The 26,351-nt window shown below is 36.3% G+C and overlaps 1 protein-coding gene and 1 long non-coding RNA gene across 8 annotated transcripts; one reads left to right on the top strand and one right to left on the bottom strand.

Moving 5' to 3' along the window:
- Positions 1–1,461: 1,461 nt before the first annotated feature.
- LOC104091766 (mediator of RNA polymerase II transcription subunit 25) lies at positions 1,462–26,011 on the bottom strand. 7 transcript variants are annotated; one of them, XM_009597178.4, is made up of 17 exons: positions 23,799–26,011; positions 23,571–23,684; positions 23,335–23,484; positions 20,988–21,018; positions 20,732–20,795; positions 19,667–19,797; positions 18,917–19,123; positions 18,766–18,831; positions 17,570–17,786; positions 9,221–9,276; positions 8,396–9,145; positions 6,517–6,570; positions 6,060–6,088; positions 3,530–3,598; positions 3,316–3,406; positions 2,170–2,256; positions 1,462–2,067 (listed from the first exon to the last, which is right to left on the bottom strand). In XM_009597178.4, the coding sequence occupies exons 3-17, from the start codon at positions 23,430–23,432 to the stop codon at positions 1,684–1,686; spliced, it is 2,334 nt and encodes a 777-aa protein (XP_009595473.1). In that variant the 5' UTR covers positions 23,433–23,484; positions 23,571–23,684; positions 23,799–26,011; the 3' UTR covers positions 1,462–1,683. The 7 variants fall into 7 exon arrangements, with proteins under 7 accessions (XP_009595473.1, XP_018624842.1, XP_070043542.1 ...); XM_018769326.3 differs by having other exon boundaries at positions 23,571–24,655; positions 25,742–26,007; XM_070187441.1 differs by having other exon boundaries at positions 3,316–3,400; positions 23,571–26,011.
- On the top strand, positions 21,845–22,125 carry LOC104091765 (uncharacterized). Its single transcript, XR_685259.3, has 2 exons — positions 21,845–21,979; positions 22,022–22,125. It is a non-coding gene; the product is annotated as an uncharacterized lncRNA (long non-coding RNA).
- Positions 26,012–26,351: the final 340 nt, after the last annotated feature.

Here is a 26,351-nt window from a genome sequence, read left to right as displayed (position 1 = left end):
ACTGAAATGTGTCATCACCAAACAGGATATTTGAGGGGTCAACTTTTAACTAATAACAACTCACTGTTTTAAACACTAAACTCCAGACAACATTAAGAGTGAAACAAGATAGTAATGACTATTGAATGGAATTTGGGTCTAGAGAAATGTAATTATTGTCCATAAAAGCTGCACTATGACATCCCGATGCACGAACCATTCTGCATTCAAGCAGGGTTCGGGGAAGAGTCGCACCCTAAAGGGTGTAATGTAGGCAGCGTACCATGATACAAGCATCAATGGCTAAGTCCACGGCTCGAACCGGTGACCTATAGGTCATACGGAGACAACTTTACCGTTGCTCTAAGGCTCCCTTCCTTCATTTCAATTAATCATTTCCTCTTTTTTTTGGGTATAAGAATCCAACATATGAAAGGATTAACTTTGTGAGTTGGCTTTATAAGAAAGGTGGGGCATTTACATTCATCATGTTCGATGTTGTTACTATTTCACATTAGCACTTTCTGTATTTCACATTCAAATCCTAGTGACTCGTCGACTTCTGAATTTAGTTGTTCTAACTAAAGGGTTTGTTATTGGTGTCATGAGAAATACACCCTTACATGTCACTTGGTTGCTAGTTAGGAAGTGAGTTATTCACGTACTAAAACATGTATAGCTAATACCATATTTGGTAGCTTTTTAGTTGTTTTGTATAAAATTCAGCACACCAAGTGATTGTTTGGTTATTCTTTTGCAATCCCACGTAAATAAAACAAGTATAAGCTATGAGTCAATTTAAGCAATATTTTATGAGGGGCAGAAGATGAAATAATTAAAGACTTGATAACTAATCCATGTATTATTACGACCTACATAATTCCAACCATGAACTAAGGTGGCAAGTGGGCTGGGACCGGCCCAAGACCGCGGGCTAAGTGGGCTAAACAGACTAGGACCGTATGTCCTGCTAGAGGTGGGCTCGTGCTGATCTCGTGGGCCGGTTCTTAGCTAGGAACCGTTAGTACCGGGCCCGTTGGCATGCCAAGAGACCAGGCCCGAACCGGTTCCTTGACATGCCAAACAAGCCCAACGGAAAAAAAAATTAAAAAAAGGAGACGATTGGCTTTTGAAAAATGTAGCCGTTGGGTGTTTAAAAAATAACCGTTGGGTATTTAAAAAATAGTCATTTAACCACCAACGGAACTTCCTCCGAACCTTGAAGGATTTATGAAGTTTGTAAGAGATATCGTGTAACTTGTATGAAAGAAATCTCATTGATAAAGTGAGCGGAAAAATTGTTGGAAAGAGACAATGCCACAAGAATATCCACCGGAAAGAGGTGCAGTACCACAGGAACTGTCACGAGAAACGGTCACCACAAGTTATCTAGAGGGAAATCTATGATCTCAAAATAATTTGAGGTTGAAGGTGAAATACAACAAATGAAACTTTGACAAGCCCTCAAGGTGAAGGTTTGGATTTGGGGTGGAAGAATAATGATCACATTGGGCAACCAATTACTTTCCACACTGAAGCTAATTAGTTTTAAATGCTCTCGATTTTGGAAGTATCCTTCTACATGAAAAATGAGTTCAAAATTCGATAGCTAAGAAGTAGGAATTTCAGCTGCTTTACGCTGATTGCAATTTCTACAACAGCTCATTGTCTAATTCATTGCCATGTTCAATTCATAAAGCCTCCTCAGGGCATGTTTGGCAGTCCTCGTGAAGAAGCTTGTCCCTGAGACATAAGTTGTGCCCGTCTAGTACCTCCGGTTGATGCTTGATTCAAACATGTCCCAATTATTGGTTGCTGCTGCTCTGTTTGCTGCATTTGCGGTATCTGCTGTTGCTGCTGTATTTGTGGAGTCTGTTGTCGATGTAATTTGGGAATCTTTGGCTGTTGCTGCAGAGGAATGTTAGGTTTTCGCTTTAGTGGCATCAGACGCTGTTGTTGCTGCAGCTGTTGAAGGGGTTGCTGCTGCTGTAATAGGGGAAGCGATTGTTGCAGCAGCAGTTGCTCTAGCCGCGGATGTTGTGCTTCCAGCTGCTGACTGGGTATCTGTGGCTTAAATACCACCATATTCTGAAAAATTTGAATGTTTACATTTGAGAGATCATAAAAAACACAGCTGCATCTAAATGATCGTCTAATAGGTGTTGCTAAGAATGTCAAAGATTTTCTTACCTCAGGAAACAACATTCCAATTAAGCGGCAAGTTTTATCAGAAACAGAGAGAATCATTGTCTGTGATGATAGTTGAATTACTGCACACTAAACAGTTTACAGAGAAATTGTTAGCTGCGCAGACCTTTTTAGATCGAGAAAGCTGCACAGGAATTCCTTATCAAGTACAGCATATATTATACATAAACACCAGTCCCTCGAAACATCCACCATGATCGCCTACCCTCTCATCAAAGGAAATATGGTAAAGAGCAGAGTTGCACAATATTTTCAGTAGATAATTCAGAAACAGCATCCAAATGCACATGTTGGGAAATTAAGTTCAAATTCCCACCGAAAAATACCAGAGAAATGCCATTAGACCTTGAAAATTTCAATAGCCAGTGAATTCAAATGCATACATTGTAAAGTACAATTGCCTCAGGGTAAAGTACATTGAATTCACTCACTATTGAAATTTTCAAATTTGGGGTCCACATTGGATAAACCAAGAATTGAGATGGGTCTGCTCTGACACCATATAAAGAAAATGAATCTTGGGTCTAACTCAACCCAAAATTTAACTCATGAGGTGAGAATTGTCCAAAATATATAAGGAGAAAACAAGTAATTCCCTCAACCAATATGTGACACTCTAACAATAAAGATAGAAACACAATGATAAAACCTGAAACACTATACATGTGTGGTACAAGAGTGTACCAACTTCACGTGATGTGGTAGTGCATAAAGATATTCTAGTCCGCTACATAAGAACATCAATTGGCCTAAAAACCTCGAATCAATTCTAAAAAGCCTCTTAAGTGGTTTATAGGTTTACTTTATGCACACAACTCTATTACAAGGATGCAAATCCACATCTTTTTGATAATCTAATAATGCTTTCTGGAAGTTATACCATACAGCATCTTAGAGTAAGACTACCTGCTTCAGATCATTCACCATGAACAGGAATATCACATCTTTGCCATGTATGAGTGCTATTAATATGACCGTTACACAGAGATGACATAATTCATAGTAGGAGCCTTAAACTTAACACTAACTTCGTACTGACAAATATTCTAGCAAAGTGAATTATAACTGAACTCTGATTGTTCTCTACTTGCAGAAAAGAAAGCAATCTTTAGACTCAAGAACACTTACAAACTTCTTTTCCTGCAGCTGGCCGAGAAATACATGCTGGTCCATTGCCCAAAAAACTACAATTTCTGCCTTTCCGATGAGCCGTCTAACACTTGCATAAATGTCACAAAATTTTAGTAGCTGTTTGTACTTTATATGACTGGACAAGAATCAATATCTGACAAATGAAGAAGATCCAACAAGATCAAAAATATTTTTGGCTCAGAAGAGTTACTCATTATTCAAATGCTCCTGCGTAATAAGGCGATCAATTTGCATTGTTTGGGGCCAATTTGCAGCAAGCCTGATCAAACAAAAATATCAGTTCGAAGTGTTAATGCAGTATAATACTTTGAAAGATTTAAGGTGCAATTAAGGCATAGCCATAGACAAAGAGGAAGAAAAAGGTGAATTTCCTTATAAGCCAAGAAAATTAAGCTTATCTAGTTGACATGACGGAATCAGTTATATGGACCTTGGGCCTAACTCAACCCCAAAAGCTAGCTCAAGAGGTGAGGATTGCCCAAGCCATATTAAAGAGACCGCTTATCCCTTAAATCACCGATGTGGGACTTCTTCACACACACACCCCTCACGCTCAGGGCTGGACATCTGGAACGTGGGTAACATAATACGGGGACCCAACATCGGGTTGGAATGGGTCCTGCTCTGATATCATGTTAAATGGACCTAACTCAACTCCAAAATCTAACTCAAGAGGTGAGGATTTCTCAAGCCATATTAAAGAGACTACTCATCCCTTAAACCACCGATTTGAGACGTCTTCACAGAATCCATACAGACTTGACAAAAAATACGGCACAATAGAAGAAAAAGATCTATATAGGCGATACCAGTTAGTTGGAAATATGTATTAGTCATATTAGTACGTTTACTTTAGGTCCTATGCTTTCTAGGAGTCCTTTAGTCATGAAAAAGATTTATATACCAGTAGAAAATGTAGAGAACTACAATTACTTTTTATTTCTATTTTTATTTTTGTATAATATTAGCCTGAGATGAGTTTAAATGGAGCGACATGGTCATATAGCAAATAGAGTGTGGGATTAATGTGTATATAGTTGACATCACCTGCTACAGCTACATAAAAGAGAAGCAATAATGAGATCATCTTAAGAGTAGTCTTTCCTGCAACTAAGCTGCAGAAATAGAACTTTACAGAAAATAGTTTATCATCTTGAAACCCGTGTTATTTGAAAGATTTTCAACAGTTTATTTCAGATAAAGCCTCTAACTGAAAAATAAAGTATCAGGGACCTTTCACGCATTAGTAAGCTGCAAAGCAAATATAATGCAGGTTGGAGAATATAAAGATTTCAGTAAAAGGAACAAGTCAGACGCTTAAAGATTTCAGTAAAAAGAATAGTTCACAAGCTTTGCGACTGATGATGCTAGAAAAAGATGAGAAAACTAGTATATCTGCCACATTCATATTCCTTTAGACAGTTAAAGATCGGTACTCGCTTTCATCTTTTCATCTAACCCCAAGAGGATCTCCAGGAAGGTGTGTATCAAGCAACTCCCTTTTCTAGGTTGCTTGCCTTTTCTCTGTTGCTCTACCTTCACTTTGACCAATAATTCTATAATGCATTAGGCCACTACTTCTAAAAGTTTCTGACAATATCATATCTTCTCATACTTGATACACACCTTTTGGAATAGTTGAAGTTGTGTATTGGAGTCAGACTCTTGCAGGACAGATGCAGTGAACATGCCTTGAACGCATAGCTGACACGTTTTTATTTCCCATAATCTTTGAGTTTTAGACACCGTCCTACATTTTGGACATGAGTGCCTTATATGTCGACACCATGTTTTGTCTACTGCCATATACTGGTTCAAGTTTTCTTCTTCTTCGTCTTCCTCTTTCTCTCCCTCTTCCCCTTCACTACTTTATCCCCCGGTTCAAATTGGCCTACAGCAGTGCTTTTCTGAGTTCAGGTTTTCTTGTTTGTTGCTTCACGCTGCGTCCCTCAGCTTTTGGAAATTTTTCCTCCACATTAGAACTACTTAGCGCACCTTATCCCCATAATTTTAAGAACTTTGTATCTTTTTCTCGTACCACTTTTCCAATTTGATGCCTTTTTCCTATCCATGCTACACAATACCATGTTTTTTATTATCTCATTTATTTGGATTCACATTTTTCCCAGAGGATACTATTGTGGTCTTCAGCTTTTAAAATACGCTAGGATGTATGCATGGTGTAATAAAGATCTGAGTTAGAAATAAAAATTAAAATGTGTCCATAATAAATATGCAGAGGGACATATAAACTTTCTCCATTTCATTCCTAAAAGAGGAAACTAGATGAGCTCCAGTATAAGAATTTTGTGAAGGATCACCAGACTAAGGTCACCCATCTCTCTCCAAGTTAGCAAGTTCTTGAAACTTAACAATGAGGTCTTTAGTCTTTTCACTGATCTTCAATTTGCTGCTGTTGCAAGAACTTGAAAGGTTAAGTGCATCACAAAAATGAAATTATTTTTGAGTCCTAAACATCAGTTCATTAGGCTTAAGATATAAATGTTGTAACGTGTAAGTATCTTGGAGTAAGTATCTTGAGCGCTGAAAATAGTGGTAGTGTGCTAAAACCATCTAACCTTGAGAAACAATGATATACTCTCCTATGCATGCAGAGAGAGAATTTAGTAGCTTCACTCAACAGAGGGGTAACTACCACTGTGATCAACTTGAATTGCAAAAGAGCAGTTAAATCAAAGCATTAATGAAAATGTACTTACAATTTAGAAGCTGAAGCAATCCTGAATCCCTGCCACAAGAGAAAATAAACCGCAAGATCTTACTCAATCAGCAAAGAATCAAATATCATTTTAGAGCATTTAAAAGGAATTACAATTTTTTTTTGATAACTGACAAATTCCCAAGGGCCATTGGCACACCGTTCGAAACTTGGTACGTAATAGGCCGTCCTCTATACCTTCTACCCTTAAATACAAAGGTTTTGTCCACGACAAGGGTTCGACCACGTGACGTGCGTCTAATCCACACATAACACATTGCGCTCTTACCGTTTGGGGGGGGGGGTTAGGAATTACAAAATACTTCAACAGACTAATTTATCTATCGAATGAAAATTGGAGCACCATCCCTTGGCCACTATCACCTGATAATGAAACTATTAAAAGGACCTAATTTATGATAACAAGTTCCCACACAAGACAAGTTAAAAACACACACCTGTAGTCTGGTAATAAGTACAGGTTCGCCTTGTCTCTGCCCCGATAAGTCTCCCTGCAACATTTTTATCATAATGTTAGCAGTGCTTCATCAATATAATCTCAAAATGCAGCTGCATGTAGTTAATTTCTAAGGAAAATGATTGGAAAAATGGAACCCTGTGGATGACTAAAATGCTTTACCAAAATAATTAAGTTCATTTTAAAAACTTAAACAGAAAAATAGAACTGTATGTACCGACAATAAGGACCCCATTTATCAACATTGTCAATAACTTGAATGCATGCAATTCATAAGGAAATCACCACACTAAACACATTCGGATGTTCATATTAGTGTTTTGACAACCCCAAAGTTCTACTCCATTGGTTCTTTACCAGGCCTTGTTACATTTTCTTGGGAAAAATTGCAGAAATGGGTTTATTTACCTATTGCATCACAAATAGCTTTTTCTCCCTAACAAAGGGTCACAAAATAGTTAACTCACAAAACTTTGGTTTTGGTTCAAGTAAATAAAATTGCAGAAACATCATATTTCAGTACTCTTCCAAATTGTCAAGGAAGATTAGAATAAAAGTAGAAGAGCAAAGAAAGCACCATATTTTAATAGAAAAAGTGAGACACTTAGCTGACGTCTCACTATTGCCCTTCTCATCTAAATGCATTATCTCTGGTTTAACATAGAAAAAATATGGATTGAAGTGCTAAAAGCCTATTAATCATGTTCTGCTCACAATACTTCAACCTGCTCCACCTTACCATCTTAAGATGTCATGTTAACTACTTTGTTTTGAGTGTCATCTGATAAAGTATATGAAAAATTCAATACTCATATTTTATGAGAAAAATTCAGTAGTCATCCAGTAGATTTAAGCTTAGGCATCATTCAACATTCTAATCTTGCAACTATATGTTATAACAAATACTCATCTAGTCAGTTCATCTTTAAATATTGTTCATTATTTTACCCCATGGATTTGGAAGCATAATATTACATTTTGCATGTCAAACCCCTTCCCTCCCTCTCGGTGTGCCATCCTCTGATTTCTCAGTTTCAGTTTTCTGCTAGCTTATACTGTTCATATTCCTAATATAAACTTTCTGACACGAGTCACCAAAGAAAGCAACAAAATGACTAAGAACTGGAACACATTACTGAATTTAGTTGAACTCGGACACATTTCAAATTAGTTTAATTTCTTTACTAGATTTTAGACTCACACTAAAACATCAATTCACACTTTACAAGCACAATTTCTCCAGATATTGATGGATGAACACGAATGTGATATGTGCACAACAGGTATCTAGAATATGGAGCAAGAAATTTGCAGTCGATTGCAACCTTCAAAGTGATTTCAGAAAGCTCCTTAAAAGGATTCCTTCAGTGGCCATCATACATATGTGCAGTAAACAACAAAACTCTACCACCATGCAAGTCTTTCGGCTTATAGAACTTAGTCGGTACACTACAATGATGACATGGTTACACCAAATAACAGACATAGCCTAATTCATATGTTTGTCTTAATTCATATGTTTGTCTAATCACCGCGAGAAGAAAAAATGACCACAAGATTGTACTTTAGGAGCAACCAATGTAGAATTGTCAGAAAAAATTGTAGGGCTAATCAATCTATGGATCAGACACTTCTTAACTCTTAAATCAAGGTATCAACTGACAGCACAAAAACTTCAAGACATCTTTTTTTGATAATGTAGTACAAAAACTTCAAGCACAAAAACTCTTTAAAATTGTTCAAATTTAAATCCTATTTATCTGTCGTGTAGACAGTGAAAAACTTTAATAGAGATTTTCTTATGGAACATAGAGTCTGCCTTCCATCTTCAGCTCTTTCTACTTATTAGTTGGCCTTACCTCCCAGACTTTGACGTAGTTTGATTGAGCTGATGACAATGTAGCAGATGTTTGCTGCTGAGACAGAGGCATGTTAGCTTCTGTACTGTTATTCCTGCTAAGAGGCTGCATTCCAGGGTGTCCTTGTTGAGTCATCCTTGGAGTAGACATCAGTGTGCCTTGTCCAAAAGGCATACCAGCACCCGTTCCACTCAGCACATTCTGGTGCATGCCTGCACTAACACCTCCTTGGATATTACTCAAAAGTTGGGACACGCAAAGGTTTGAATTTCCAGACATACTGGGAGCGATCGAAACGGATGATGCAGAAACAGAGTTTTGAGCTATCTGACCAGTTCCTGCTAATGGCACTAACCCAGACATTGAAGTGACAGCTAGTTGCCCAGATGATAAAACAGTTGGAGCAGCAGGTATAGAAGAAGATATTCCACCAGACATCATGTTTGATAGAATAGGTGTCTCACCCATAGACTGCAGTCCTATAGAAGTTCCCCCAACAAGTGCCTGGGCTTGAGCAACATCATTCAGTATTCTGGCATTTGCAGCTGCGCCACTAAATGAATGTAAGGGTTGTGTCATCCCACTGAGAATAGGTTTTGTTTCATTAACAATCTCATTATTTGGGACCACCTCCTCAGAAACAGAAATAGGTGAAGCACTTTGCAAGCTTGCAACTAGTTGAGAAGTAGGACGAGCAGTAGGAATATGTGGAAGAGCAGGTCCAGTAACGGAGGTTACAGTGGTGGGCTCCTGAAAACATATGTATTTAGCAAAGCAAATACTCCATTCAAAGGACAAGCAAGGAAACAAGTTATTGAATCTTACCATGTTTATGGTTGCAGCGGGAATATTTCCAGCTGAAATTGGTTGTTGACTCATAACTGAAAGGTACATAGAAAAAGTCAGAGCTTTCAACAAAAAGTGAATCGCCAATATATTATAGGATGCTCTACCATGAGATTTATGAGCCAACGACTATCAACATTGAAGTAGTCTACATATGTTAAGAAAGAGATTCATTATATTTAACTATCCATTAACTTGAAGTGAAATATAAGACGGTATTCAAGAAGACACAACTCAACCCAACTTCAGAAAAAGACAATAATAGATGACTAAGAAGCAAAAAGGCCTGCCTGCTTTTATGCCTCAAACAATTTTGACAAGGGGGATGGACACATAGTAGGCACGAATTAGCAACAGAGGAAATCCAGTTGATCAGTTAAGCAACCAGTCATCTATCCAACAGGTCTAGCTCAGCAATTGAAACAAATTAATCAGCAGCAGCGTAAGGAAGAAAAAAATGGAGAGAGCGGAGCGAAAGCATTCACATTTATCCTGAATTTTGATGGTTCATTGTCACCGTAATCACCATCATTATTGTAATGACCCGACTTGTCGTTTTAAGAATTTACGCCCCGTTCAGTGACTTAAGGTCTCGACCAGCTTCGCAATATGTATTATGACCCGCGGGCGTGGTCGAGTTTGATCCACTGAAGATTCAGAATTTAAATTAAAAGAGCAATTCTTAATCAGAAGCTTAAATGGAAAGAGTTGACCGGAGAGTTGACTTTTAAGCAAACGACCCCGTAATAGAATTCCGATGATGGCAATAGCTTTGTATGATGATTTCGGACTTAGGCGTAGGACAACTCGACACATTTTGGCGAAAGTTGAAAAAATATAAGATTTTGGAAAAGTCCGACCGAAGGGTGAATTTTTGATAACGAGGTCGGATTTCGATTCCGGAAATGGGAATAGCTCCATTAAGTCAATTATGACTTGTGTGCAAAATTTGAAGTCATTTCGGATTGATTTGATACGTTTCGGCGCAAAATATGGAAGTTGAGAGATTTTAAAACTCAAAATTTGATTAGTAATTTCGACGTTGTTTGACGTGGTTCAAAGCCTCGACTAAGTTCGTATTGTATTTTTGGACGTGTTGGTATAATTGGTTAAAGTCCTGAGGGTCTCGGAAGGATTTCGGAAGGGTTAACGGATGGATTTTTGGACTAGAAGGAACTGCTTGAAATCTGATGTTGTTGTTCTCGCTTCTGCGGATGCTTAATCGCAGAAGCGAGTGAAGGGGAGTTGGGCAAGGCTGATGGAGAAGGCCGCAGATGCGGCAACAATTGTGCAGAAGCGCAAGCGCAGGTGCGGCCATTGTGCTCGCAGAAGAGTAGGCAGCGCAGGTGCGCATCTTGGCTCGCAAAAGCGAGGTCGCAGATACGGAAATATGTCTGCAGAAGCGGAAACTGGGCAGAATGTTAAGGACCAAAAATGGTCATTTTCGTTTTGGATTTTTGGAGCTCGGATTTGGGCGATTCTGGAGGGATTCTTCACAAGCTTGGTTGGGGTAAGTGTTTTATATCCTAAAGTGTTTATATTTCATGAATCCATGATTATATTCATCATTTAATTCGGATTTAAATGGAAGAAATCAAGATTTTTGTAAAATCTTCCAAAAACAAAAATTTAAGATTTGGAGGTCGAGTTGTTATCGGAATTTGATAAATTGGTATGGGTGGACTCGTAATTGAATGGGTTGTCGGATTTTGTGAGTTTCGTCGGATTCCGAGACGTGAGTCCCACGGGCGAATTTTGAGTTAAATTTCGTATTTTGTTGGAAAATTAGTATTTTCACATGGAATTAATTCCTATAATTAGTTTTCACTAATTGAATTATTTTGGTTAGATTTGAGCGGTCCGGAGGTCAATTCAAGCAAGAAGACGATTTTGGAATATCGGCATAACTTCAAAAAGGTAAGTGTCCTGCTTAACCTCGAGTGAGGGAATTACCCCTTAGGCATTGAGTCTTATATGCAATTTGTGTAATTGAAAATCAAGTACGCGAGGTGACGAGTATGTACTTGGGTTATATGTGCAAATTACATTGGTTAAAATCCTTAGACACGCCTTATGTATTAAATGAGAAATTATTGGTACTTATTAAATCCTTTAATTGTCTTGCCTAAATTCTAGTTTTGTTGGTTTTGTTTCTATATGATGATTTGGTGGGATTGCCACTTTGATTCTTATGTGAAATATTATTTGTTGAGTTGTTCACTCCCGGATATATTTGTTAAAATTTTGTGTACACTATGGTCGAGTCATGGGCTCCTTATTATAGAAATTTATGTATTATTGAATTTTATGGCAAACTATAATATTTGAGCACTTGATGTGCAATCTGTGATAAATTGTAATAATTGAGCACTTGATGTGCAAATCTGTGATATGTTGTAATATTTGAGCACTTGAGGTGCAATTTATGAGATGTGATATTGGCACGTTATATTGTTGGGAAGTTTTGTTCGGGTGTTTGCACGAGGTTTCTGCGATGCTATTATTATTATTGATTTATGCACATGCGGCGTGACAAGGCAGGCTATATATATATATATGGGTTGCGCATGTGGCAAGACAAGGTGGGAATATTATTGTGCGCGTGTGGCGAGACAAGACGGGCATTCACTTTACTATTGCACACGTGGCGAGATAAGGTGGGCTATGTCGGGGATTTATTTGTGATGGTTTGCATATTTATTTTTGGGACTACGAGACAGTACCTCGGGAGTGCCCTTTTTGTTGATATTTTTCTATGGTTGCAGTGTTGCACTCTATGTTGCTCGGACTCTCCAAAAGTGCTGACGCACCCATGTCGGATCCTCCAAAAATGCACTAAATTTGGAGGATCCGACACGCACCCAATAATATTTTTGAAGAGTCCGAGTAACATAGGTTGCACTTGCCTTTGGTTATTTTGTTTTTCCGTGATATATAAATTCTTGTGTTCTTCCGTGATGTATTACTTGATTTTATTATGTGTTTGTATTCCTTGTTGTAATGTGTTGGCTTTGGCTCTTGTACGGGACTCTGAAGATTTGATTCTAGTTTTTACTAATTTTTAAGGTTAAGTTGTTTTGAATAAAAGAAACTGGTGTATGCTTTAATTCTTATAAGTTTTACATCCAAATCGGCAACTATCGGGTGTTTCATTTTAATTAAAATGTTATTTTCTCCATCCAAATGATTTCTAAAATAAATTCATTCCTTTGTTGATTTCCTACTTGATTTTAAAAAAAAAAAATTTAAACTTACTTTATTGAGAATAAATTGATCATGTGGATCTTATATACATTGATATTATTGGCACGTGAGTAGTCCATGCAGTTGTGATAGAAATATGGGAACGAGGTGCCGTGAAAATATGAAGGTGGGTTGAGACCCGTATTTTATTTTATGATTATAAAACGAGGTGTCACAGGGTGACTTTTAAATTGAAGAATTATATTTTTTAAAAGGTATTTATTTGAAGAGATTATATGTGAAAGACTTGTTTAATTGGTTGTACTTGTGTTCTTTCTTAATTGTCGGAGTAAAAATTGTAGTGTTCTTACTGCCTTACTGGTTATATCATTGCTATTTGTTCTCGATTATTTCAGTATGGCACAGGTTATTTGACTAGTGAGTGTCTTGACTGTACCTCGTCACTACTCCACTGAGGTTAGTCATGATACTTACCGAGCACCGCTGTGGTGTGCTTATTCTACACTTCTGCACATTTTTGTGCAGATCCATGTATTTCGAAGTCAGTTGATCATTAGCTAGCTGTGCGGACCGTTGCTGTGGAGACTCAAGGTAAACCTGTTGCTGCGTTCGCAGGTTTCGGAGTCACCTTCTGATTTGTATTCATATTGTTTACTTTATTTCAAACAGTTGTATTTAGAAAATTTTAGCAAACTCTGTAGAGCTTATGACTTGTACTACCGGTTTTAGAAATTTTAAGAAATTTCTATTTAACTTGTTAGATGTTATTTAAATAACGAAAAAGGGTCAGAAATGCCCTTAACGTATTAGAAATGGCTCAAAAATGCCTTCCTTTCACCTATGGGTTCAAATTTACCCTTAATGTTATTTTTAGGCTTAAAAATGCCCTCTCTTAACGGAAAGATGACATGGCATTGATAGGCATTTTAATTAAACATGTAGCATTTATTTAGTCAGGAAAAAAGTTATTTTTTTTTACTAAAAACTGAAAAAAAACGAAAAAACAAAATTCCAGTTTTTACAAAAAAACTGCTTTAAGAAAAGCTGAAAAATATTTTCTAAAACAATATTTTTGTAAAAACTGAAAAACAAAAACTGAAAAGTAATTTTCTAAAGCAATGTTTTAGTAAAAGCTGAAAAAAATATTTCCTCTTCTTCTTCCTTCCTTGTTTGTCCATATGCTTTATGAGTTCATTTTATTTATAAATTTTAGTTCTTCTAATGAGTCAGTATATCAAAATTGAAATATTTTCGTTTTTTTTAGTTTTTAGTAAAAAAAAAAATCATTAGTCTCGGAAAATGTAGCATTTATTTAGTTAAACATGTAGCATTTATTTAGGAATAGATTGGCTTTCTGAGTTCCGAAAAAATGGCATTTTAATTAAACATGTAGCATTTATTTAGTCTGGAAAAAAGTGAATTTGTTTTTTGCTAAAAACTGAAAAAAACGAAAATATTTCAATTTTGATGTACTAACTCATTAGAAGACCTAAAATATATATATAAAAAATGAACTCAGAAAGCATATGGACAAACAAGAAAGGAAAAAGAAGAGGAAATATTTTTTTTCAGCTATTACAAAAACATTGCTTTTCAGTTTTTTTTCATTTTTTACAAAAATATTATTTTAGAAAATATTTTTCAGCATTTTTAAAGCAGTTTTTTTGTAAAAACTGGAGAAAAAAATATTTTTATTTTTTTCAGTTTTTAGTAAAAAAAGAATTCACTTTTTTCCAGACTAAATAAATGCTACATGTTTAATTAAAACGGAAAAGGGTCAGAAATGCCCTTAACGTATTAGGAATGGCTCAAAAATGCCCTTCTTCCACCTATGTGTTCAAATTTGCCCTTAATGTTAAAATGCCCATCAATGCCATGTCATCTTTCCGTTAAGAGAGGGGCATTTTTAAGCCTAAAAATAACATTAAGGGCAAATTTGAACTCACAGGTGGAAGGAGGGCATTTTTGAGCCATTTCTAATACGTTAAGGGCATTTCTGACCCTTTTCCATTTAAATAATGTTGTTGCTTCAATTAATGTTAAGCTTACCTAGTCCCTAAGACTAGGTGCCAGCACGATACCAAACGGAGGGAAAAATTGGGTCGTGACAATTATCATTGGTGTTATTGCTGCTACTATAAACACTACTTTTAATACTATTATTACCATAATAATTATTAGGCCAAATACATATGTAGCCCCTTAAAGTTGTCATCAAATTTCACTTAAGACACTTCAACTGAAATTGTTACCTATTAGACACTAAAAGTATGTCAAAAATGTTCCTATTGAACACCTCACGTATATGCGGCACAAGTGATTCTCACTTTGAGCTAGGCGCGTGAATCACTGAATCTTTTTCTCTCTTTTCTTATTTCTTCTTTAACAAAACCCAACCATCATCTTCTTCTTTTCATGACTACTCTACTGCTATGAATAGAAATAACATAGAAATAGGCAACAAAAAAGAAATAATAAAGAAATAGAGAAAGATGAATTGTGACTTACTATTCTCTTGCTCGAAGAAAGAAAAGATTAGAAAGTTTGCTTGATTTTATTTATTTATTTATTTTTAAGCTAATAAAAAGTTCGCTTCTTTGATTTTCCATTATAGCCATTTCGGTGCGGAGAAAATGGAGATGAGCTACTTGATTCCTTTAGCTCTTTTTATTATGGTCTGGGATGAAGTCTCGTGCCGTATTTTCGGATGAAAAAGACAAAGCTATCAAAATATTTTTTGGGCATTGATCTGAAACCCAAAATGTGTCATTTCGTTGTCCCCACCATCTAGGTTCGCCGGAGACCACCAGTTGGGTTCATGGTAGGAGGAGTCGTATTTGGGTTTGACTTCACATCTTCTTGGTGGGAAATATTTCTTGCTATTTTGTTTATTGTATTTGTTGAGGTACCATCGTAGTTGTGATTCGTCTGATTATCATTTTTTTACTGGAAATTGACCGAAAAATATGAGGTTTCTGTTTTGTGGCGAAGAAGATGACGATGGGAGGGAGGTTCTAGTTCAATATTATAACAGCAGATTTGAGAATGAGAATTTTCATTTTTCTAAAAGACTTTAGTATTTCTCTAAGAAAATGAGAATGCTAACACCAAAACATAAACAGACTTGTCGGCTTCAATGGAGAGAAGAGTTGTTCATCGGAGGAGAAAGCAGTATCCTAAAGAAGAAGATGACACTTGCCGACTTCAATGGGAGAGAAGAGTTGTTCATCCGAGGAGAAAGCAGTATCCTAAGGAAGAAGATGGCAGTAAGAAGAGTTACGGAAAATCTTCTTTTTTTAATTTCTGACATATCTCTTATTTTTTGGTTGATTTGTAATCTTTTAATTGGTTTGATTTGCCATGTCAAAAGAGTCCCCAGAAAGTGAAATGCATGTACTAATGTTGGTTTGGAGATATCAAATTTGTGTTCAATAGGAACACTTTTGACATACTTTAAGTGTTTAATAGGAAAGACTTTCGGTTGAAGTGTCTACATGAAATTTCGGAGAAAAAGCGAAGTGTCTACATGAAATTTCGGAGAAAAAGCCCAAAACCATACATTATCTTTGGCTTTAGACTCAAAGTCATACATATTCTTTCACATGGAGCACTAATAGTCCATTTACTTTAATAAAGTGGTGCACTTTTAGTCATAACACTGAGAAAAAGCCCAAAATCATACATTATATTTAGCTTTAGACTCAAAGTCATACATATTCTTCCACATGGAGCACTAATAGTCCATTTACTTTAACAAAGTGTTGCACTTTTAGTCATAACACTAAACACATTTTAATTTTTAACAGAAATCTAAGATCTGACAAAATATCTGTTCCATTTATTTTCTTGTTTACCGAAAGAAATAAAGATGAAAGATTTATCTAGATAGCAAATAGTAAATATACATAGAATTTATTTACTATTTATCTATTTACTATTTATTTACTATACGTAAAATATACATTTTACTAAGAAATGTTAAATACCGTTAATTTTTATTTGCAATGATTTTTATCTAGATAACCTCAAATGTTATCTAGATTTTTTATTATATAGATAATATTTACGTTGACATAAAATAAATATATATTTATTAGATTTTTTTTAATTTTAAGGGGAGTCTACGTATAGTAAATATACATAAAATAAAAATAAATTTTATGTATTTAATAAAAAAATCTAGATAACATTTGAGGTTATCTAGATAACAATCATTGCAAATAAACATTAACAGTGCTTAACATTTCTTAGTAAATGTTTATTTTATGTATAGTAAATAAATACTAAATAGATAAATAGTAAGTAAATTTTATGTATATTTATTCTTTACTATCTAGATAAATCTGTCATCTCTCTTTCTTTCGGTAAATAAGAAAATAAATGGAACAGATATTTTGTCAGATCTTAGATTTCTGTTAAAAATTAAAATGTGTTTAGTGTTATGACTAAAAGTGCAACACTTTATTAAAGTAAATGGACTATTAGTGCTCCATGTGGAAGAATATGTATGACTTTGAGTCTAAAGCCAAAGATAATGTATGGTTTTGGGCTTTTTCTCAGTGTTATGACTAAAAGTGCACCACTTTATTAAAGTAAATGGACTATTAGTGCTCCATGTGAAAGAATATATATGACTTTGAGTCTAAAGCCAAAGATAATGTATGGTTTTGGGCTTTTTCTCTGAAATTTCGCAACAACTTTAAGGGGCTACGTAAGTATTTTTTGGTTTTTCTTTTTTCTGTATTCAATCAAGAGCAATGAAAAGTTTCAAGATGTTAAACCCAAATTATATCAGGTAAGTAAACTTCTTCCAGATATGTGAGATATATTGTGGTATTGCTGACTTCACTACGGTGTCAAATGGTTGATCTATCTCACAGATCACTCGAACCCAACTTGCAGAGAAGTGCAGCACTTTGCGTCAACTGCTCCCTTTCATTTTATGCATTCAATTATTGACTTATCCTCTTGAGGGTACTTCTCACTTTATGTTCACGAAATATTCTTCTTTCAACAGAGAAGGACATCCAAAATGAATCAAGCATATCTATAGATTTAAGGTAGCAATATATGGGGCAAGCATTCATACAACACATGTATATAAGAGAGAGTTCCAGATTTTGCCTGAACCTGCTGGATTAAAAGTTGCTGCTGGCGCAGAAACTGGAGCTACAGAAGACATATCCATTTCGACCAGGCTCTGGTTAAGCGCCGAACTTTCCATTCCAGTGCGATTGAAAGCAGCACAAGCCTCGATGAAATTTTCCGAAATTAAGACAAGAAAGTTTGGATTCTTAGATGTATCAATGGGCGGGTCAGCTGCTTGTGGATCACGTTTTCCCTAGATCAATAAAAATCCGCACTTAGTATAGTCAACTGAATGAGAAGGGGAATATGTTTCGTATTTCAAATCACCAGCAGTAAAACTATGCCAGGTTAGCACTGCATGCCAAGTCAGCAGCATTTATAATTCATTCTTCTGAATAATGAAAGGATCCAAAGTCAGAAACCATGACTTAGTATGTCAAGTAGTATGGGGAATCTCAAGATAACTAAAGAGAAAGCAATAAATTATCCACAATGCCTTGAAAGCCTCTGCAGCATCTAAGATACATATACTCTTTATCATCAAGTTGCCACACTTACCCATGATGAAGCTAGGAGTTTCTCCACTCCTATGGGATATTTCAGATTCTCAATTTTGGGATTCTAAAGGGAAGCTACATTCTCTCAATGGTGGAAACTTTAAATGGGCAACAATGTTTACAGGAATCTACTTTCTGGAGCACTTGGTAAATCTTACCTGTGATAAACAAGCACAATGAGTTTGAAATAACTGGGACTAGACATTTCACATAGGTCGTCTTTTTTTATTCAAGACAAAGCAATAACAAGTGATAATGTCGTGTAGACTATCAAATTCAGATTCGCTATTCGCTATCCTGAATCCATAGTTTTGAACTATTGGAATGCTCCTGATGGTTTAGCCACCCAGAAAGGAAAGAACTTAAAAAGGGAGTTCCTCTAACAGCATTCCGTACAACTTAAACTATGTGCACTTATCGAACGAAAAAAATATATATGGTATCATCACTTTACTGCCTGTATCCTCAACATAGAACTATTGTAAATGGTTCTCAAATTTAGAAGCTTTTGAACTCAACAGAGGGTGACATAATTAATCCTACAGGAGTTTGAACGGATATGCAACAGTAATAACTGTGGATCACAAACTAAGACGAGCTAAACTTCAACATATTGTCAAGGTTGTGACCCTAAAAACAAATGAAAAAACTCAATGAAAAATTGTCCATAATTACCGCATTATATATTGCTCTTAATTTCGGAAGCTGCTTTGGGCATAGAACTGAGAGGGAAACAGAGCACTGCAAGAAAATAAAAGCAATAATCGGAGGATTATGAGGGAAGCACCATGGTTTTGAAGAGGAAAGACCATCAGTACGACAGTACCTGAGGAAATTCCTTTGCAACTGTCTCAGCATCAGATAGTCGATTAGCGGTATGTGCTTCAATGTTTCCACTCTGCTCCACATTCTGCATATGTGGATGATAAACTGGTGTAGGCAATGGATAAGGGTTACTTGCAGCAATAAGTATGCAATGTCTTTGCCAATCCACATTTTGTTGAGTTTGGCTTCCATTGAGTGAAGAAAACATCTGCATGAAACATCAGTCAAGTGAAATATTTATATGCATGCAGCACGAGGAAGAAACGCATTTGTGTTCTGCAGAGAAAGGCTATGTATGCGGAATAGAAGCAGTTCAGTTTACATTGTGATCTGACATAGACCAAAGTTCTGTCCACTACATAATCAATTCCTCCTACACTACGGCATGGTTGATAAAAAACTCGGGGCTGTTAGTATTGGCAACCACTTGTCTGGTTTTTAAATTTAGACCAAACAAACCAGATTCTAGACCAACTCAAAAACAGAAAACAGCACAATGGCATTTCTGTTTCAAAATGAGAAGCATTGTGACTTGTTGGCTTTGTCCCAAACCCAACCCCTCTTTACTCTTCAACCCACAGAGAACTCTCTAAAAAGGAAAAGGAAGCACACATGGCCAAGCGTGTAATAGAAAGTAAAACAGTAAGATATGTATAAATAATACCAAGCAAAACTAAACTACACTCATAATACCACTTTGAGACAGAAATGCCAAACTCGTATTCAAAACAACCTAAACAGTAAAACACACCGTCAATGCCTCTGCAAGGCTTTCTGCAACTGCAGCATCATTGAAACCACCACCTGAGAAAGGTATAGCTGATAGCCATTGGAAAAACATATCTATGTCTCTTGTCCATCCACTTCGTCGAACCAGGCAAGCTGAGTTAAAGATGGTGAAAATGGAAGATGCAAAAGAAACGAAATGTCAACCAGAAAGAAAAAGAAAAAAGATGTTTATTCTCACGCGAGAGGTGAAAGAAAGCCTCAAAACATTGAATTAGGACACATTATCCCCATCAAATTCTAATATTGCTCAGGGCAATCTTTTACTTTTGTTTTGGTTTGGAGGGGACACGGGGTCTCACTGAATAGCAAGTTCTACATGAGATAGTGTCACAGGATCAGAAGAGATTTACACAAGAATGGAGCATGCTGCACCCATAGCAAACTGAAGGTTTCTACTTCAGAAACAAGAGTCTACTACTAAATTTGAGGGAATAGTGAATACAAATGGAAAAATCAATCTGGAAAAATTGAAAATTATTTAAGTGAAAATTTAGGATTTACTGCACCAACTACAAGAGAGTATTTGTCTACTTCATCATGTCTTGCACAGAAAGATTTGGCTCATGAGCAATAGAGAACTGGAACAACTTTCAAGTCATGGATGGCTTATGAGAATCACACAGAATTTAACAGTTCTTCGGTTGCATATAAAGATTTTGACATGTGGAAATCATATACTGAAATATTTCACCAAATTATGGAGTACACAAGGATCACAGAAGAAAATGGTTCAAATAACGGTGAAATGATGATGTACAAAACAGCCCACAAAAGGGCCCTACAGATTTGTTTGGCGTTTGGACATAAAACAATGTAAGATTTGAAAAACAAAAAAAGAGTAGTTTTTGAAGTTGAAAAAAGGTATTTGAAAATTGAATTTATTTGGAGATGAGTTTTGGAAGAAAGGGAAAAAAAATAGACAAACGGGTCTCATGGTTGTATATGAATGGCACAACGACTGTTCATACTTAAGCTGCAATGGGTCAGCCAACATAAAAAGGCAATGGAGAATAAAATGGACACAAACCACCATGGGATCCATGCACCGCGAAAACCACCATTGCGAGCTGCCAATTGCCAGCAGATGGCTTCTGGAATTTCAACAAAGGAAAGTAAAATCAGATAACTAAAAGAATCACATGAGAAGTTAATAATTGCCTTCAACTCGTGAATATCATCTTCCCCTATTCAAGTATAGGGTATCTCAGACATTACAATCACCATCATGCAATACTAGAGAAGAGTAAGGGGTTTACAAGATGAACCATATAAAATTTACGAACCTTTTCTATTGGCTCCAATTTAGTGAAGGACCTGAAAAAATTACCCAAGCCTATTAATCCAGTAAACATAATGTTTGAAAATACAAACACAGGTCATAAATTAGTTTACACTTTAAATCAAGATATAGTTGCAATCATCATATGAATATTATTGGAACAATCCCATTCTCTTAATGGGATAAGCATATGAAAATTGAAAAGCTTATCAGTTAATCGCTCTATGCTAAAATCACTAAAGTGAAACAAAAAGAACCCTGGAGCCGGATTGACGGTAATTGTCAGCGTTCTACTCAACAACATGTTCTTATGGGTGGGTTGCTCCGTACATGACGAGAAATAAACTGATGTAAGTTTAAGTGACCAATATCACCCTTTACAAGAACATTTGCAAAACAAAAAAAGACGTACAAAAAGGACATAGAAACATCTCAAATAAGGGAAAGAATGTAATTGGGAGCTAATGGATACTACAACTAAAATACAGCTGCCATAGAAGGTAAGGAAACAGGCCTGATTATATCTTTCAGGTAAAGAATTTTAGGCCAATAAAACCCCAAGGCTGCTGTCCCTTCTACAACTACAATAAGTTGTTTGTTCACCATATTTTTCTCCTTGGCAGCCTGGTTCTCAGAGAGGGGAAATGAATATACGGCTCATGAGATGTATATGTCAACCTTGTAAACAAGGGGTTAAATAGAAAGCAACCTTCATGATAAGTTACCCACATCATTCTGGCCAGAACATTTCCCATCTGGAAACATGTCAAAAGTTCCTATATAAAACTAGGAAAGGTGTTAAAGCATCCAATCTTCTTCATCCAAATCTGTCCAAATTTACAAATTTGGAAGTGCATTTAAGACTCCCAGATAGCTAATATCTAACTTTCAGATTTAAGATCAGCAATTATACTTCTCAAAGCTTGCAGTTCCCTTAGGTGTTGAATGCAGTAAGGCAAGTCAAATAATGGGAAATGACAGTCTAAGAAACTGGAGGTCTCCTTAAATAATGGGAAATGACAGTCTAAGAAACTGGAGGTCTCCTTAAATTTATCGCTTCCTGACAAATGCAAATAGAATATGATACAGCATTTTACCTATAATCAATAGTTGAGATAACCATTAAAAAATCATAAACTTGTTTTTGCATTTTAACATAGTTATCTTCTTCTGGCACCGAGGGTCTATCGGAAACAACCCCTCTGCCCTTCCAGGGGTAGGGGTAAGGCTGCGTACATCTTACCCTCCCCAAACCCCACTTGTGAGAAACTACTGGGTTTGTTGTTGTTGTATTTTCTTCTGACACCCTTCAACCCAACAAAGGAAAAATAAATAGAAAACACGGGTAGCCTCGTACCATTTCTGCTACAAAAAGCCTGTCAGAAACTAATATGGCTGGATAGCCTCTTGCATGAGCACATCGCATTTCATCAATTATCGATATCCTCATACAATGATAGAATAATTAACCCTGTCTACTTATCTGTTCACTGAAATTACATGTTTCTCCATGAAGATCACACTCCGCCATCTTCACCACTACATGGGTGAGAATTGTCCCACTACAATCTACATGATACCACGCCTTCTTAAGACTCGATTGAAAATGCAAGCAAAAAAGGTTAGGCAACAGGTCAGGACCCTTGCCTCAACTACCCAAGGCTTCAATTATTTACTAAAAGTGGAGGGCGGATCTGCCATCTAATAACCCCCCTTGAAAAAGCAATGTCTTCTCTGCCCTTAGGAATACTACTGAGCTATGAAAACTTCTATCCCCTTTCAGGGTTAAATTTTTATAAGGGCCTCTTTCTTTCGTTCTTTTATCAAAGTTCAACTAGGTATTGAGGCTTTAACACCATCAATCTCAACTAGTGGAATTCCTCAAAAACTCAGATGCTATTTTAGACATAATCATCACAAATAGAGGTGTATCTCCGCGGAGAGGTATCCTCTATTTTGCATCATAGCATGATATTTTTCTCTCATATGCCAATAATTTTTGTGAATAATCCATCTCAATTTTTTTTTTTAAATGAAATTCAAATCTTACAGGTGCATTCTAGCATGTAACTATCTAATTGTTAAATATCGACGAATTAAATCAAATGTACAGTCACAAAAGTTGGCATGCATAACCCTTTCCGCGATATGAATATTACCAATTTGACTAAAATCAATTGTAACACAACTCAATTCCAATAAAATACCATACCAAAACATAAATAAGTTGTTTTGCATTGATAGCAATAAAATTAATGACGACATGAACTTCATTAATCAGTCAAGATGAAATGATCCACGCAAACATAGATCAGATGGAAATCGGAGGGAGTTGTGGAATAAATGAGTACCGTATCATTTTGTCGAGGTAATCAGAAATGATTGTTTGCCAGAAAGGTCCCACGGCGGCAGTGCCTTCAACAGCCACGATTAGCTGTTTTTCCATCATGTGTGCTTTGCCAAAGATTCTGCAAATTGATTGTTGTTCTCCGCGTGTGGTTCTATTTACCAGGTCGCATACAGCTTAAGGAATAGGAGATGGAATTGAGAATGGAGGAAAGTTCAATTATGGAAGGAAGCTATATACCTTGCTCTCACTTCCGCTTTTAATTCTTCGCTCTCTTTAATTCCCCTTTTTCGCTTTTGCCTAATTTCCAATCGCGGCTCCAACTGACTTGCTTTTCTTTGTTTTATTAATAGCCTTTTTTCAGCTCCCAACGCATATTTACACATTGTCTTTTAGTACATTTCATAAGGGGGCCAATGAGGGAGGCAAAAGAGAAAGGATAGATTCAAAGTAGAATTAAGTCTGTACCTAGTCACAGGTGAAATTAACAACTATTGAATCAAATGTCGGTGTCCATGTGAGGACGGCCTAATGGCCAAAAGTCACGATCCTGGGAGAACAATCTAATGGAAATAAGGTCACAATCCAGTTCAAATCGAACTTAGAAGCAGAAACCAAGAGGAAGCCCATGGATCACTAGGCTAAAGGTTAAGATTTTAGTCAAGAGACAAAAATCAACAGATCAGAGAAGTGATTGAGGTTGAGCAGTCTAAATGAGCAGCTTGAGGCGATCAATAGAACGGGCGACTGCAGGAACGCGCCAGACCCAGATAATGAGGGCAAGTGACAGTCTACCACCAGCCTTCCCAGTTTGTTACATGGATATACAAAGCACAACAACTAGGCATCGGACCGGAAAGCCCTTTACATTGGCGCCATCTGGTAATCATTCCATCATTGTCGCTTCCCACAAATGATCTTATTGATGTCAACTGGCAACCCATCACCACAAGTAATATGAGTGCATGAGCACCCAGCCTCCAGAGGAGGGTTACGACAAATTATAAAGCTGCCAAGGACCACCCAAACTGGCAAATCCAAAGACACCCCTAACCAAACTGGACGGTCATATAAAGGACATCATCCCTCACGATATAGACACATCACAATGAGCAAAGAAGAGGCCATTCTATACAGAAAGAAAGAGGACAATCTCGTTGCTGAGAACAAAACGTCAAAACCGGGCTGCAAACCATTTTCTGGTCTAACCAATCCCTTTCCAGAATGGCTTTCTCTCCTTTCCCTTTCTCCCCTCTCCTCTTCCTTTTTCTCTCCTCTGTGTCTTCTAACAAACTTTCCGTGAAATATTTCTTCATCCTGTTGCACTATCAGAAGCCAAACAAACCATCTTTAAGCATAGGCGATTTCAAGATTTGCACTTTACGGGTTCAAGATGCTAGTGAACCCACTGACCATTTAAGTTATTGGGTTATTTATTCACATTTAGTATATTTTTTAACACATATATAGGGTCTGAGTCAAAGCAACTGGGTTCGGCCACACCCATAGCTTCTAATGTGCATCTGCCCCTGTCTTCAAGGATATTCCATTATTGCCACATCAAAATAGGTGCGGAAATGAAGTAGGAGAGGAGGATTGAACCCAAACCGGACGACAAGGGCTGGGTACGAGCCTCACTTCCCTTTCCCTTCCTTTTACCTATAAACTAAGAGCCCCCGTAGAGAAGTCTTGGAAGCAATACACCATAGAGAAAATTATTGACGATTAAGAACCAATATTTGTCAAAAAGCTACCTAGTTCACATCTTACTTTGTTCTTGTTTTTTTTATGCATTTGTGTGTTCAGTATGAGCTCATATGAAGCATAGTATGATAGAAACTTGTGGAATTTCAACTAATCAAATCAATTCACACAAAGTGGGATACACCATCCTATACATTGAAAACACAACTAAGTAAATTAAACAGTATCCTTTCTAGCAACTTAAGCTTTTGGATGACATGGTCGCACAATTCAGCACTATATCATATGAATATTACTAAATCAACTAAAATTGACTCTCACGACAACTTAATTCCAATAAAAACACCAAATGATAAATAGTAATATGTTGCATTGCATGTATATGAATAAAATTAACAACGAATCAACTTCATTATTCACACACACACACACAAACTCAACTAAAATTGACTCTTAAAACAACTCAATTCCAACAAGAAACACCAAACGGTAAATAGCAATATGTTGTATTGCAGGGATACTAGTAAAGTTAATAACGAATCAACTTCATTATTCACACGCACGCACACACAATCAACAGAAACTGACTGTCAACACAACTCAATTCCAATAAAAACGCCAAACAATAAATAATAGTACATTGCAATTTGCAAGGATATGAGTAAAATTAATAACGAATCAACTTCACTAATCACACGCGCACATACAAATCGCCATGTGTACTTAGTCGAAGATTCTCGAAACTAAGTAGCAGTTTCTTCGCTTGTTGGTTCTATTTAACTCCATCGCCTGATTTCTCCAACTTATTACGCTGTTTGCTTTTCATATTGCGCTCCTTTTTTTTCCCCTTTTTGCTTTGCGTAATTTCCATTGCTCAACGGGTAATAGCTTTTTCATTTTATATATTTATACTTTTTTTCTTTTATAGTACGAGGGAGGAAAAAGAAGAGGAAGAGATCCGAACGATAATTGAAACCGTTACATAACAGTCCCCAAATGAAATTAACAACCATTTAATCAAACATAATGTGCATGCAAAAAAAAAAAAAAAAAAAAGCCCTTATGTGACCACTTACAATTAAAATAAATATAAACATTAAACTTTTACAGATTTTCTATATTTTATTTACCTATGTTTTCTATATTTTCTATATTTTATTTACTACATTTTATTTTCATATGCAACTCATATACAAAATATAACTTTTAGCCCGTGCCAGAAACTATTTATATTCGCTAGCCGAAAAAAATACATAAAATTTGTGTATATATATATATATATATATATATATATATATTCGGCTATTATTTTAAGTG

This window comes from Nicotiana tomentosiformis, chromosome 10 (genome assembly GCF_000390325.3).
Source record: "Nicotiana tomentosiformis chromosome 10, ASM39032v3, whole genome shotgun sequence".
NCBI lineage: Eukaryota > Viridiplantae > Streptophyta > Magnoliopsida > Solanales > Solanaceae > Nicotiana > Nicotiana tomentosiformis.
Note: the sequence above shows the minus strand (reverse complement) of the source record. Positions and strands in the feature narration are given on the sequence as shown.